Source organism: Protopterus annectens, chromosome 10.part0 (genome assembly GCF_019279795.1).
Source record: "Protopterus annectens isolate FY-2018-M chromosome 10.part0, PAN1.0, whole genome shotgun sequence".
In the NCBI taxonomy this organism is placed as follows: Eukaryota; Metazoa; Chordata; order Ceratodontiformes; family Protopteridae; genus Protopterus; species Protopterus annectens.
The window spans coordinates 1,305,638,938-1,305,655,585 of record NC_056744.1 but is presented as its reverse complement, the minus strand read 5'-3'; the positions used below and the strand labels follow the sequence as shown (position 1 = coordinate 1,305,655,585).

The 16,648-nt window shown below is 39.9% G+C and overlaps 1 protein-coding gene across 1 annotated transcript in view; it reads left to right on the top strand.

The window, feature by feature from the left end:
- The window catches only part of LOC122813583 (glucosidase 2 subunit beta-like), a 1,646,077-nt gene that overhangs the window by 1,140,660 nt on the left and 488,769 nt on the right, over positions 1-16,648 (top strand). Inside the window, exon 8 of the mRNA XM_044085989.1 lies at positions 9,860-9,959. Within this exon, the coding sequence (XP_043941924.1) occupies positions 9,860-9,959 (100 nt within the window). The remainder of the gene's footprint in view (positions 1-9,859; positions 9,960-16,648) is intronic.

The window sequence follows — 16,648 nt, the reverse complement described above, 5'->3', positions numbered from 1 at the left end:
CCCAAAGAGTGGTGTACAGCAACAGTGGTCCCTCTCCATAAAGGTGGTGCCTCAACGGATCCTGGAAACTATCGCCCCATAAGCCTGACTAGCTTGGAAAGGATCATCATGGACCTCATAAATAAAGATATTGGGGACCTACAGACACTGGATCCTACCCAGTTTGGTTTTGTTAAGGGCAGATCCTGCCTCTTAAACCTGGTTGATTTCTTTGAAACAGTCACCAAGGCCATTGACGAGGGGAAGGTGGTCCACACAGCCTACCTGGACCTCGCAGAAGCCTTCGATACAATACCCCACTCGGGCATTATAGATAAGCTCACCAGCTTAAATATAAACCCCTATGTCACTAGATGGATTGCAAACTGGCTCAAGGACAGAACCCACATGGTTAGAATTGCTGGAGCCATGTCAGACTCCAAACCAGTTACAAGTGGTGTCCCACAAGGCACAGTCCTGGGACCTCTCTTGTTCTCTGTATATTTCTCAGAGGTACAGCCCAACACGGAAGGACTGTGGCTGACCAAGTTCGCAGATGACTGCAAACTGGGCGCCATAATCGACTCCAGCCGACACAAGCATCCTCCAAAAGGGCCTCATAGAAACAGACAACTGGTGACAGAGCCATGGCCTCAAGCTAAATGCCAAAAAGTGTATAGTCATCCCCTTTGGCAAAAACAAAGTGCCCACAAATTACCACATAGGTGGTAATCCATTAAGTACAGAAGAAGTAATTAGGGACCTGGGGACCCAAGTTGATAGCAATCTCTCATTTGACAACCACGTGGCCAAAGTGGTTAGAAAAACATTTTATATAGCCCACCTAATCATGAAGGGATTCACATCTAGATCAGAGGAGGTCATCGTGCCTCTTTACTCATCCCTCATCAGGCCCATAATAGAGTACAATGCCCCTTTTGGGATGTACCTTACCAGACACCTGCAGCAACTGGAAAGACCCCAAAAGTACCTCACCAAGAGGATCAAAGGGCTCAAACAGATGCCATATGCTGCCCAGTTAAAGAAACTCCAGCTCTACTCAGTGGCATACCGCCTGTTCAGAGGCGATCTGTGCCTGACGTATAAAGCCATGTCCAACCCGGAATTAATGGACATGCTGCACCTCAGAAAATCCAAATCCCATCGAGCTACGTGCTCGAGAGACTTGAACCTCAGCACTGAAATAAATAGGACATGCTGGAGGGACAGATTCATAACCCAGAGGCTCCCTTCACTATGGAATAAAATCCCAGTCCAGGTTGGGCAGAGTCCCTCATTGACTCTCTTCAAGAGGAATCTTGATGAGTGGATGGGAGATCGTAGGTTTACCCCGGGTATCACTTCTGTGTCACTGTTAGACAGAGGCACAGTATACTAACCTCGAAAAAGGGCATAGCAAAATAAATTTAAAATGGGTGGCGAAAGCCCAACACATTCTGGCTAGGCTTATAAATGCCCTAGGGCAGATAGCCTAGTATGAACCTATGAACCTATGTAGCATTAATTTCTTAGTTTCATTTGTTAACCATAGTGTAGGATTGGATTTGACCCTTTCAGTACGTACCGGGACAAAGTTATTGAGAATTTTTAGGAATATCTCATTGAAATGTGAGGCAGCAGAGTATAAGGGCATAGATTTTAGTATTTTCCAGTATTATTCTCTCAAGGATTTGATAAAAATGTGTTTGTCAAAGTATTTTGAGTTACGCACTCGGTTGGAAATGATATGTTTAACTTGGATATTATGACTTCTGAGAGGATAAGTAGGTCAATGTTCACTTTATCTGGAAGGATGCTGGCTGTCCTTAATTTAAGTCTAAGTAAGAATTCAGTCTGTGGTTGATTGTTTACCATTACTGTGTGGACTGTTGTAACTGATGTAATTAACTTTGTAAAGTTTTACAGGTTTATAGAATCAGATAGGGTGTTGCTATTGATAAGCTGTCAGTCTATATTTAGGTCTCCTAGTGTTATGGTTTCATTTTGTATGTGGTGGGACATCCAATATCGGATATTTTCCACAGTGGTAATGTTTTTATCTGGTGGGATATATATAGCTACTAAACAAAACATTTTCTTATTGTTGATTTTGAGATGTGATATAAGTAGCTCTGCCTTAAACTGTGGTATCTTCTGTGCATATGGGATTATATTTAGGGAATTCTTACAGATGATGGCTATTCTGCCTGCCCACTTATTTGTTCTGTCAATTCTAATTATATTGAAACCAGGTGGAGTAATTTCATTGACATTTTAGCCATCTTTCTGTAGCTATGATTATGTGTGGGGAATATGTGGCAATACAAGCATGTATGTCCTGGATTTTATTACATATGCTTCTAAGATTGATATTTAAGAAGAGATGTCTGGAATTGGGGGGGGGGGGTGGAAGAGGAGAAGAGAATGGTTCATGTGATGCTGTGCTGTTGGAGTTTTTTTTTTGCTGTTGTGTAGGGCCAGGTTTTGGGTGAATGTCTCCACTAATTTTTGGGTGGAAATTTGTATGAAGAAAAGTATGTCGCTAAATGCATTTGTGCTTTAATTTTATTGGATTTTGTATAGTAGCATACTTAGGTTTAAGATACCTGTAAAAATCTAAGAAGGTTTGCTGGTTCAGTGTGAGTGCTGTGGTGATTAATAGACTTGGTAACTGTTGGTGAACTGAGTCTGGGTTTGAAGGACAATTAATTATATTTATTTGGGAGGTATGATAGTTTAAGTGTATTTGTATTAGAGTCATGTTATATAATGTGTAAGTTACATTTTGCAGAAAATAATAGTTTGCACTGTAAAATGTTACTGAGCAAGAATAGTTATAGTTACAGCAGCAGAGCATCTTAAAGAACAAGCCGGGTAGCAGAACTGTATGTAAACAAGTCAGAGATGCAGATTTGTAGGACAGCTGCAATTAAGTTATGTTCTGATTGTTTTGATGCAGAGATAGGTTGTAGGGTAAGTGCAATTAAGTTATATTATGATTGTTTTGATGTAGAGATAAGTTGGAGGAAGTATAAGGGTGGAGTTGGGATATTTTAAATGTAGAGTAGGAAGGGTGGGTGGGAATTGGGGGGGTAAGGTAGGGGAGTGGAGTGAGCCCAAGCTTAGCAGGGCCCAACCACTGAATTAGCAAAGTTGTTTTCCATATCCTGGCTATTATTACTTTATCTCAAAGTAATATTACAAAGTCATTTGCCATGAAATGTGAGGAAAACAAAATAAACACTGATTATGTTTGTGGAGAGTGATTATGAAATAAATATGTACAAATGCTTGGATAAATTAGTGAAAAAAGCACATCAGAATGAGTTTACAGTGCTTGTGGCCTTTTGATTGGCAGTTGTTTTTAACCTATAACTTGGAATATACCTGTTTAACTACCATTTTGCCTCTTAAAAGAATATTTCGTACTGGCTGTGCAGTATCACTCTCCAAGCCAGTTCAACTTTTTGTATTTCGTTATGTAGTCGCATTGAAATGGTATACTGATGTTTTCACAACTGAAAGCCACAGACTTAGGCTATAGATGTACACTTATGAACTGTATCTTCATAGCCTGAGAAGTCCTATATAGATCCTAGTGTTTTGAGTGAGTAGTTCATTAATTTAACATTTTTATATCCAATGCCAGTTTTCATTCTGTCCTCAGCTGATGGGTTCAGATCTGATCCCTTGGATCCAACTCAGCTGTTGCTAAAGCATGTGGCAATCTGGAGCTATAGGGCTTCTCCCTTACCCACAATGCACCAACCTCGATCACCTCAGATCTTGTTTGAGCTCTGGCGAAAAGACGTCTACTGCTACTCTCGAGCTTTGTAGCGATAAGTGATGGTTATTTGTTTTTTACATTCCTTTACATTACTGCTTTCTATCTGTATTGTTTTATACTTTACCCTACTTCCATTGTTCGTATATTTAATAACCTCTGTCTAATTTTCTTCCCTCACTTTTTGTACTTGTGTATTCTCTAGATACTGTTGTTAGTATCTCTTCCTCTACCTAGGTAGTTCTACTTACCATTGCTGGTATTTTCCCCTTTCTTCCTTCTGTTTTTTTAAAAAAAAAGTCTCTTTCTTCTTTTTGTGTTTAGACCCTTTTCTAAAATTTCTAAAACCTCTAAATATGTCAGAATGCCTACATATTATGCATTTATTGTCTGGGCCCTCTTCATCTACCGGAAGACTGTTCAATATGCCAAAGCTTCAGTCCACGCACTTGAGTGGAAAGAAAGAATAAGGTGATATTAAAAGACCTTCTCCCCTCCTCTTTTGGAGAAGCTATTACCAAAGGTACTTCTACCAAGTCTTAGGAAATCCTCATCTCCATGGCCTTCTAATTCATCTTCCACGGATACTTCAAGAAAAAGTTCATCAAAATATCCGGTCTCAACTCCATATCCAAAGAAACCAAAAGGTACGGATCCTACCTTGACTATGGATCCAAAATTTAAAAAAAAAATCATCTGATCCGACCACTTTGGATCCAAATGCTCACAGACAGGATATGACAAGCTTTAAGTTGTTGGAGCTTCAGTCATTGGATCCAACATCACCAACCTTGACTTTTAAGCCCTTGCCTAGAGTATGATCCTGTCCCAGACAGAGTACCTTCACCCTTTGTGGAGCACCCCAAATCTCCATCCACCTTTTTCTACTCATTTTCTAGAAGCCTAGAAAGACTGGTGAAGAAGATCCTTTCAGTGCAGGGACAAATTGGGGTTTCCTCAGCTTCTACCCCTGTGGGTCAGGAGAGCCGAATGTCTTCACCTCCCCTGTTGCAGGTTCCTCCTCTGACTACAACTGTAGCTTCAGGGTTTCTACATTCGGGTTGTCCGGATCCATCAGTTTCAGATCTGAGGATAGCCTTATCTTCGGATCCAAAATTTTCTCTGAGAGCTCCAGTCACATTGGATCTGGAGAGCTCTTGAAGCCATAGCCTGCCTGTCGGGTCTGAGGTGTTGCATTCTACTCAGAGATTTTCAGAGCCGTCTCTTCACCTTGGAGCTTCAGCACTGATCAGCTTGGCTCCGTCTTCCACCTCGAAGACTTTACCCTTTGAGCAGGAGAGGGCTATGATCCAGAAGCATGTCTTTTCGGGCCCGATGTCCTCTTCTCTTCCAGGCCGCTCTACCTTTGAGGCTGCAAAGAGGGTTTTTGCAGCTCCAGCAGTCCTGATGGAACTTTCCCCTTTGGATCCAAGGTCTTTCACCATGATGACCCAGCACTTAGAGCCTTACCGTCTTATTCCACTTGGATAGCCAGTACAGGAGCCCCATTCTCCCTCTTAGGGAATTATTTCCTCTTCTAATACCTCCCCAGGGCATCCCACTAAGGAGGCCCCCCCAGAAAGGGACGTGCAAGAAGAAGCACACTGACCCCACAGAGGAGTCCATCACCGAGGATACAGGTTTTAATGAGGGCAAAGGGCCCCCATGGTCATCTCCTGAAGATGTCTCTTTTGGAGACATCCTGGAAATCCTTGAGCAGAAAGGTGAGTGGACGTCCAGTAACCCCACGTCTGAGGAAATCTGTTCTCTTGGAGGCTTCTGGTATTTGACCCCCTACCTCCTGGGTTTCTCTGCCCACTGATGAGCTCATTGATGTGATCTTACAGCAGGCATGGAAGGATCCAGACACCATAGAACCCATTCCTCAGAGACCGGACAGGATAATGGCACCATCCATGGACAGGCAGTTCTCGAGTAAGGGAGTTCCTCTTGATGCCATGGTCATTGTGGCGGCCACGAAGATCTAACTAGCTGAGGAAAGTTCCACTGTCCATCCCCCCAACAGGGAGTCACGTGCGACAAACAAATTTGGAAAGATGTTTGTCTCATCCACTTTTGCTCTGAGGTCTCTCAACTACTTGGCACATTTTACCGGATTACAGAGGGATTTGATTAAGGAGTTATCAAATACCCTCTCGGGTGCTGTTTCTGAGGAAGTTCAGACCTCTGTAACTTATCAGCTGACTACCCTTCAGTCCATATCCATTTTGCCATGAGGATGATCTTAAACATAGCAGAGGGAACCTCAAGGGCAATGGGTTCAGGCATTTCTATAAGAAGACATGCCTGGATGCACCTTTGTGAGTTTGCGGAGCCCTTCCAAGTCTTCCTTTGTCAATGCCCTCTTTGACAGAACGTCTTTATTTGGCCCTGATGTAAAGGACATTCTGTACAAGTGTGAGAATTATGGAAAGACCCTGCCTGCTATGGGCATACATTTTTTGACCCCTCAACAAACTTCTTCCAGGAATCAGTGAGGTGGTTGGAAAATGTGGTTCAAAAAGTCTCAGGGTCCTTTCCAGGACACACGTGGAGGACGATTCCCCAGAGGCAGAGGAGGGAACTCTGATGTTGCAGCCCACGTGGCAGAGATGGCCCACAAAATCAGGGTTCCAGAGAATCGTTCTTTGACAAACCTTGCCAGCGCTCCTGAAAGTAGGCCCTTTATTTTGCCCACCTCTGGAGGCAGTTGGGGCATGTTTATCCCTGCACCAGAGAGCCTGGCTAGATGTAACAAAAGATACTTGGGTGCAGAGGATATATAATACCCATTTCCCTTCCACCTCCAATCTCAAGAAAAATCCCCAATGTTACACCCAGTCAGAGGGAACAAGCAGCAATTCAAATACAAAAGCTGCTAGAAAAAGAGAGTCATCCAAGAGGTCCCAGCAGACCAGATAAAATCCAGAACTTACTCAAGGTTCTTTTTAGTGCCAAAGAAAACTGGGAACTGGCAACCAGTTCTGGATCGCACCAAATTAAACAAGACACTTCAAAGAGCCGCATTTCAGATGGTCATGGTTCAGTCCATTCTTCTTTTTTTGGGCAAGGCCGACTGGATGTGCTCTAGACCAACAGGATGAGTACTATCATATAAAGAACAGACGATCAATAAGATATTTACACTTTAAGTTGGGAGCCAGTCATTACCAATTCGGAGTTCTGCCCTTTGGACTCACCACAGCCCCCAGGGTGTTTACCAAATACATGGCAGTAGTAGCAGCTCATCTCAGACTGCAGGGATTCCGAGTGTTTCCATACTGAAGACGACTGGTTCATAGCCACTCCAACCAGGCATCAACTTAAAGGACCAGGTTCTCCACACTTGCTCACTTCTGGGGATAACCATAAAGTACGAGAAATCTCATCTACAACCTACCCAGACCTTAGAGTTTATAGGAGCTATCCTCAGTATGAAAACTGACATTGCATCCCTGCCTGTATTGAGAGTTCAAACACTAAGGTCACAAGTCAAAAAGATCATCTGCAACACCATGATGTTGGCCTGCCTGGTCCTTCAAGCCCTGGGATTAGTGGTGGCAGCAGCAATAACATTAGCACCCCTAGCCACATTCTACGTGAGAATTTGTCAATGTATGCTATCTACACAGTGGTCAATTCTTAGCCAGTCTGTCTCTCACCAGATAATCACTCATATGTATAGGCGAGAGAGACCTGGAATGGTGGATTCATTCAGATCAAGTTCTTCTAAGCTGACCATTCATTCCTGCTCAGCCCAAGGCCATAGTGATCATGGACGCTTCCCAGTTGGGGGTGTATTACCTGGGGAAGAACAGTCCAAGGTAGTTGGTCACCCGAGGAGGCCAAATTGCAGTCCTAGAGATGAGATGAGTGCTGTTAGCATTGCAGGCATTCCAGAATGCTCTCCCCTTAGGGACCATTGCAGTACAGCAGACATGTCAGTGGTTTGGTGCATCAACAAACAAGGAGGAACCTGATCCCTACCCACTGTGTCGAGAAGTTGTCAAGGTGTGGCACTGAGCAATATATTCCAACCACTTCCTCTTAGCAATGCACATTCTAGCAAAATCCAGTGTGATAGTGGACAAGTTGAGCAGGTACATTCTTCCACCACACGAATGATCCCTCAACAGGAAAATTGCGGACAAGATCTTCCGTCATTGGGGCCAGCCTTGCTGCAATCTCTTTGCTTCCCCCCAAAACAACAAGTGCAGCAGCTACTTTGCCCTAATCCCCCCAGAGGATTGGGGATCCTAGGGATACTGTACTTCACGATTGCCCCCTGTACACGTATCTGCCCATTCCTTTAATTCCCAAATTCCTTCAGGAAGTTTCCACGTTGAAGAGCAAAGTAATTCTTATTGCTCCATATTGGCCTCGAAAGATTTGGTTTCCCTTTCTTTGGCCTCACCTGATTCAGCCTCCCTGGTTTCTGGATCCAACTCCGGAGTGGACCTTCTGTCTCACCTGACACACGACACACCCAGATATGACAAACCTCAGGCTAACTGCTTGGCTTCTCTAATTCCATTGATAGCCAGACAACCAGTGCTGTCTTCCCCTGTCTGACATATTTTGATGTCTTCCCATAAAACTTCCACCAGGAAAATATACTCCAGCAGATGGAAGAGATTCATTTTTTGGGCTCAAAAGCATAACATTGAACCTTTTACAGATCCTATACATAATATATTGGATTTTTTATTACATATCTTTGATAAAGGAGCTAGTTCTTCTAGAGTTAGAGTCCCATTAGTAGTAATATTAAATTTCCATGTTGGGATAAATGGCTCTTCAGTAGCATCTCATAAATTAAGCAAAGCATTTTTAAGAGGCATACTACACTTAAGGCCTCCCTTTAAAGGTCCTACTCCTTCTTAGGACCTAAATTTAATGCTGCAGTACCTTACTCAACCCTCAGTTGAAGCCGCAGCTACCTGTGACCTTACATATGTTTAATGGAAGATGTTTTTTCTTAGTATCTGTTCCTCAGCCAGAAGAATTTACGCCATCCAAGCATTATCCTCAAAACACCTATACTTGATTTTTCTTAAGGACAGGATGACTCTACATACCAATGCATCATTCCTTCCAAAGGTGGGGTCAGAATCCAGTATTAATCAAGCTATTAATTTACCTGTATTCTAACATGCACTACACTAATTGGATGTTCACTGGCAGTTGCATTTTTACTTTTATAGAACTAAGAATATCAGAAAATTGGATCGATGAACCCACATTGGGAAAACCAGTTCACCAAAGTTACACTATCTAAATGGATAACAAATTGTATTTCCTTTGTGTATAACAAATTGGGCATCGCTTTGACAAAACACTGTGTGCTCATTCTACTAGATCCATGGCAACTTCCTCAGTATTTCATTCCAGAATGTCCATGGATGATATTTGTACAGCAGCTATTTGGGCTACTCCCCATACATTTATTACATATTACAAGTTAGATATGGTCTCCAGAGGAAGAGCATATTTTGGTTCGGTGGTGCTCAGGAATATCCTTCCTTGAGTCCACCTTGGAAATTGGGTAGCTGGGTCCTCTGTCCCATCAGATGAGGACAGAATGAAAATTGACATCATCAGATAAAGAAGTTATGTACTCACCAAAATGTTCCGTCTGTGTTGTTAATTTTCATTCTTCATCTCCCCCTCCACTAGTCCCCATCTCTTAGGCTTCTGGAAGAATGGGTAATATAGGGTACACATGCCTTGTTATTATATATACAAAGACTTCAGGGAGAGCTTCTCCAGCATGATTTGCATCCCTTACTTTTCTAAGCAGCAAACACGATGCGAGGTGATTGGGGTTGGTGCATTGTTGGTAAGGGAGAAGCTTGAGGGTTCCTGGTTGCCACTAGCTTTAACAATGACAGAGTCAGATCCAACAAATACAACACTATCTATTGCATCTTGACCTGTGATGTCCCTTCCCATGTTAATGTCTTTATTTCCACATCTGTGCATACTTTATAATTTTTTTCACCCGGCACATTTTTGCATAACTGTGACTGCATTTTACCTGCAAGGCAAATGAGGGTACAACAATGACGTACTTTTTTTTTGTGCTTCTATTTTCAGGACCTGGGATTCTTGGGCTGGTCCAGAAGGTAACAAATATAGTCTGATGAAATATGAAGGTGGAACATCCTGCTGGCAGGGACCAAACAGATCCACAAAGGTGCATTCCATTTTTATTGTCATTCAAAGATTTTCAGGGCTGCGTCTCTCTCTCTCTCTCTCTCTCTTTGTTCACCGGCAATATCCTACTGCTGCATTGTTTGTTGCAATTAGTTGGTCTAGACTGCAAGAGCCCTTGCAGTGTACTTTCTTAAGGTCATCGATCTCCTTTATGGTTGTTGTGATTACTTGAGATTTTATTTTTCTTGTTAAATATTTATCTGCCAATGAACAGCCATTCTCAGGATGCACTTTTTTTAACTCATTCCCTCCAGTAGAGCTCTTTGAAGTGTATACCTTTAACTCCCAGTGGGTGTAGCTTCAGCCTTTAAATGAAGTTATCACCTTACAGTTGTAACCAATACTAATTGGCAGAGGTCATATATCAGTGTAACTGTGTTTGCCATCATGTATGCTTCAAGATAAAATATTCTGATACCTTGTATGTATCATGGTTTTGGAATTATTAATGCAAATATGTACAGACAAATTATGACGCCTAGAGGTGCAGTAGGAGGTAACTGTTGAAACACCTTGAGACATCACTCTGCTGTAATGAGTTAACTAAGCAAATTTTCTTCTATTCCTTCCAGCTGTCATCCTCACTTTCCACTGGGTCATGCACCCATTCATTCTCCGTGTTATACCTGCATCAAGCGAGAGCCAAGCAGAGAAGGTTGTCATCTGGGCAGCCATGCAGGGGGTCTGTGCATCTTCCTGCATCCCATGTTCTGTTTGCTGCCATTGTAGGAGTATATAGTCTGACGTCATTCCCTCCCCAAGATTGGACCCTAACTGAACTCAAACTGGGAAACAACATGTCACTCCTCCCTTAGTTAGCAGTTCACATCATTCTTGATAAAGACTGAGTGCATTTTATGTTTGGTCCATATCCTTAAATCCCTAGACACTGACATGAGTGCTCACTTAACTATTAGGGCCTCCTATGTCCTTTCCTCTTGGTACATGCTTTCCACACACATGCATTGAGAGCTTCCATTGTCAGCTTGGGAGCACTGATCCTGTATTTCCAGAACCTGACTCTTATCATATTTGCCTACAAACCTCTACTTGCTGGTGGCAAGCAGCCAACTAGGCCACCACTCCCCACCCCACTCCCCAATTTGGGTAAGTTATATTTAGGTGTTCACGTCCCACCCTCCCCTGCTTGCCTTCTCCAAAAGCCCTGCCTATTTTCAAACTCTGGTTATAGTCTGAGCTTCATCTCTGTATGTCACACAGCCAAACTGCTGATTTTCCTTCTTTGCATTTTTACCGATTCACATAGACTGCTCACAATTTTCCAGGTCTGAAGTGTTAAAAATAATACTGCAGAATGGACATAGCAGCAAAAAACTACTGCATTGCTACTGGAAGGATTTTTCATATTTCCACATATTACAGATCTATTACCCGTACAAGGATGTGTGTTCTAAGGAGAAGATGTAATATTTGTCTTTGTTTTCTTATGTATTAAAGCTACTCTCCATTAAACTCATTATATTTTTTTTACATGCCTGGTAATAAATTTGTGGTATGCAGGCAGTATTTAAGACCTGCTGATTACTGAAGAACCAAGATCGAAAATATTATGCTAGTACATTTTTTGTACTCTACCTGCTGTAATGCAGTTATTTTTTTTAAACATGAGCACTGAGTTATTGGGTCTAATGTAGTTTGAACATTTGTTCCATAATCTTGGTAGTGGCTTTGCAATAAATTTATGTAGTTTACTTGTATTGTTTAGCAGACCTTGTGATCTACATTATGGGTGTTATTTACAACTGTATATCTCCTTATTTGAAATAACTAACATTCAGTCATTGTGAAGCATATTGTGTACAAAAATAAGTTTGCTGCTTAATTGTCTGTAACCACTGCTGAAGAAATCAAGTGATTCAAGTCTAGCTTTTATAATCCATTGAAATTTGTCTAAGTCGAGATTTGCTGTATGTTCTTTGCAAGGATTCTTTTCTGTTCATGTTCAAATGGCCACAAAAAAAGGGATAGTTGTAGGTTATTAAAGGACAACCCAGCTGCTTAAAAAAGACATGGGTAAAGATTCTGACAATATACAAATAGATCCGATGAAACTGCTAAGGGCGAAAGCACCCATCTGGTTAATATCGTTTTTATGTTTCAATAATGAAGTATTGATTTCTAAAGAAGTTAAGTGCTTGATTACTTAGTTTCAACTGAGTGTATAGGAGCTAGCAAGTTAGGCTGGTGCACGGCAAGAGCACTTGTTAGACCCAAAATCAGAAAAAAGGCCAGCACCAAGGAAGGTTCAAAAGTAGTTTAATAAAACTGAAACTAGACCGGTTTCAGCAGCAAGGCTTTCATCAGTAGTATAGTCAGCAAAAAGCACTTAGTCATCATCTTATATAATGTTCTTTAAGGCATCTATATGACATCACTTCCTGATAAGTCAAAAATGCAAACAAGGCAAAAGTAATTGAAAAATACAATCAAGGCAAAAGTAATTGAAAAATACATAGTTCAGTAAACAAAAAAGTTTGCCTGAGTTGCATGCATATCTCCAGATTATAATGAAAAAATCCCAAGAGACACAGTATACTGGTATATCAATGATAATAAACAAACTTAATAAGAAACATACAATAAAGGGTAAATGCCCAAAAATAAACCCGAAACAAAAGTCAGGTTATAAGAATTCTGGTGTTGAATACCAGCCACAGTATCCTAAAATGAGCTGAAATGCAAAACCTAAGCAATGCAACCTGATAAGAAATAAGTACATATACGTAATGCAAGTGATGGTTAATTACAAATTATAATTTATCATTTAATCCAGGAGGGAAAAGCCCCCCAAGTTTAATGATCCACCTTTTTTCTTTGGTATTTAGGATATCATGCCAACCTGTTTTAAAAGATCGATTCCTATGATATGATCAATGATGGTGAATGTAAATTTGGCAGTGGGATGTTTGATAACATGTCTATATAGTGCATTAGTTAATCTTCTGTTTCTAATGTCACCAAGGTGTTCAGAGATCCTGACACGAAACTGTCTAGACGCTTTGGCCAATATAAAATGCATGACATGTACATGTGGCAAGATAAATAATCCAGTCTGAACTGCAGTTACCAAAAACTGTATGTCGATATTTGTCCAGTGTTCCTACTAGTGAAAGAAGTAGTTTTGAAAATATAGTTACAAAAACTGCAATGTCCACATGGATAAATGCCTGAAAGTTTATCTCCAGTAAGTGTTCTTTGAGTTGGAGTGTGATCCATGACCCTGTTTTTTTTATAGTGTGAAAATAAATTCCCTAAAGTTTTGCCTTTCCTATAGGAAAAATAACATCGTTCTCCGAGATAATCTTCCAACAATGGATGAGAATTCAATATATTCCAATGAGTATTGATAATATTTACTAAATTGGCACTATTCCTGCCATAAGTGGTAACAAATCTACATACATCTGATTCCTCATTATGAGTTTTAGTATTGTATTGGAGAAGAGAATCCCTGGATTTAGCATTACTAAATTGGACTGCTGACTCAATAGTATGAGTGGAATAACCTCTGGACAAAAATCTCTTGGTTAGATCCATTTGATGACTCTGAAGATCATCCACTGAGGAACAAATCCTTTTCATCCGCACAAACTGTGATTTCGGTATGTTCCGAATAATATGTTTCGGATGGAAACTATCAGCATGTAGAAGGGTATTATATTGTGAGAATTTTCTGTGTATGGACGTTCTAAGAGTGTTATCCTCCTGTTGAATTAAATTGACATCCAAATAACTGATTGCACTCCTATTATATTCCACAGTGAATTCGATACCCCAGATGTTCCCATTCAAATGTTGAATAAATTCCTGGAGGTATTCCTCACCTCCTTTCCATATAAGCCAACAGTCGTCCAGGTATCTTCTCCATATATCAATCTCAGGTAGATATATGTTATGCAAAGGGTCATATAAAATCATATCTTCCATGTAGCCCATAAAAAGATCAGCATAAATGGGTGCAAAGGATGCACCCATAGCCGCATTCTGTAGTTGCCAATAGCAGTTTTGTTGGAAATAAAAACATTTTTAGTTAGAATGTGTTCAGCCATACACAACAATAAGGTGTTCATCCCTGGGGGGTATAAATTGGTTTTATTTAGCCAGTATTCCAAGGCATTAATACCCGCCCAATGAGGGATGCTGGTATAAAGCGAGGATACATCAAGGGTACACATAAGCCATTCAGGGTCCAATTGAGACTCGGAGACTATCTGCAAAAATTCAGTCGTGTCCTTGATTCTTGCTCTAACACATGTTAACAGTGGTTTCAATTTTTCAGTTAGAAAAACAGACAAGGGTTCAGTGAGTGACCCAATGCCAGATACAATCGGTCTACCTGGTGGCTGATCAATGGACTTATGAATCTTAGGAAGTAGATAAAGTTGTTGTTTTGCAGGATCCTTAACCGTCAAATGAGTTTTGGTTTTATCAGAGATAATTCCAGATTCTACAGCCTTTTCCAAAAATTCATTAATTTCCAAGGCAAAACCTGGAGTAGGATCAATCTCCATCTTCATGTAATGATGATGGTTGGAAAGTTGTCTAAGACCTTCATTCACATAATACTCAGTATCCATCACCACCACCGCACCACCTTTGTCGGCAGAAATAATAACAATATCCGTATTATTTCTGAGTTGTGTGAGTGCTATTTGTTCCTTCCTAGACATGTTATGCTTTATAGTGTCAACAGAACCCAAATAGAAGTGTATATCCTTTATAACCGCCTGCTGGAAAACAGCAACATGTTTATCCATGGGAGGGTTAAATGTAGATTTGTGAAATCTAAAATCAGATGATCTTTGAGCATTGTCAGTTTGATCTTGTTGTTGAAAAATAATTTCAAGTTAATTTTCCTACAAAAATCCATTGTATCAGAAACCAAAATACTTTCATCAGTGAAAAACCAGGTATAAAACCAAGGCCTTTATTAAGAAGGAATATTGATCATCAGTCAAAATATGACTTGAAATATTTAAAACATTAGTACATGAATGATTTACTTCACTATCGACATGAAGAGCTCTTCTAAGTTTTTGACCCCTGTGTTTCCTTCCTGCCCTGTGTTTTTCCCCTAAAGGGACCTCAGTCCTTCGACCCCTTTTAGCATTTGGAGAATCACCAATATTAGGTGTCTCAGTGTCAGTAGTCGAAGAATCCTCACCAGAGGTAATAAAGCTAGGCCCAGTCTTTTTTAAAATAGACCTTGGTCTTTTTTTGCGTATAAATGAAGCATTCTTGGTACCATGAGCAAACCTCACACCCCTTTGTGAATCAAATTGTTTGCCCCTATCATAATCTTCCTTATCCCGGGCAAATTTATACAATTTCATTTTCTTAAGGTTATTTTCCAAAATAGAGATTTCTTTAGATAATTTGCCAAGACAACCCTGAAAACTAGCCTCATGTTCAAACCGTTTCAGGTTGTTACATGTTTTTTCTACCTCAGTAATATTACTCTGTATTGTTCTCTCATAGAAAGCGGCCAAAATATTAACTCTAACATCTCATACCAGACAAGTTTTTTATTCACTTATTCATTGGATCATAGAATTATAAAAGAAATATTGTATAAAAACTGGTCAATTATTAAAAATAACGAACATTTATTAAACACCTTAGGGCATAGACCAAAAATTACTTATAAGAGGGGTCCTAACTTAAAAAACATTCTCGAAAAAAAGCGTAATATTTGTGTTACACATTTTAATATAAGAGGGATGTTTAAATGCGGTTGTTGCCAGCAATGTAAACATATGTTTCTTGGTCAAGCTTGTTTTATTAGAGACAAAAAGTATGTTCTCAACTCTAAATACAATTGCGAAAGTAAAATGGTTGTTTATGCAGCTTTATGCCAACAATGTAGCAGGTTCTATATAGGAAAAACAGAGAGAAAATTTAGGCAGAGGGTGTATGAACACATTTATGCTATTAATAAATTGGATCTCAATAATGCTTTAGCTAAGCATATTTCACAGCATCCATCCCATTCATTTAAGTTTATTATTCTTCAACAAAGAACTCTAGACATTAGAGGGGGCCCTTGGCAATTGAAATTAGAGTTGGATGAACTAAAATGGCAAATATTGACTAATGCACAGTCTCATCCTGGTTTAAATGAAACACTGTCCATTAAGTGTATGTTGAAATTGCTGTCATTAAATAGGTAGAATAGATAACATCAACCTATACACATGTTTATATTTTTGAATATATATTTTTATCTTTATATTTGTATTTATTATATTGTTGAAATAGAATACAAACATTTATATATATTTAATAATATTTTCATACTTCATATTTATGTATTTATATAGATTAATTAAATGTTTTAAGCTTAGAAATCATAAGGGACATCAATATATGTATAGATATACATCTGCTTCCATGTGATATGAATATAATGTTTATGGTATTTTAACTAGTAGGTCTATCATACAAATGAACATTATTAGAGTAGTGAGTTTTCTGTGTCTATATTGATTTGTTAATATCTTTTATGTTTGATGTTTTATTTGGTGAGCATTTCCCTTTTAATTATGAACTACCATCTAATTAAGAAATGCATTTAAGCTGTTATTGTTGCTGTTGCCACTGTTTGTCTGAAGAAGGCTTAGTAGAGACTAAGCCGAAAGCGCTTACGTT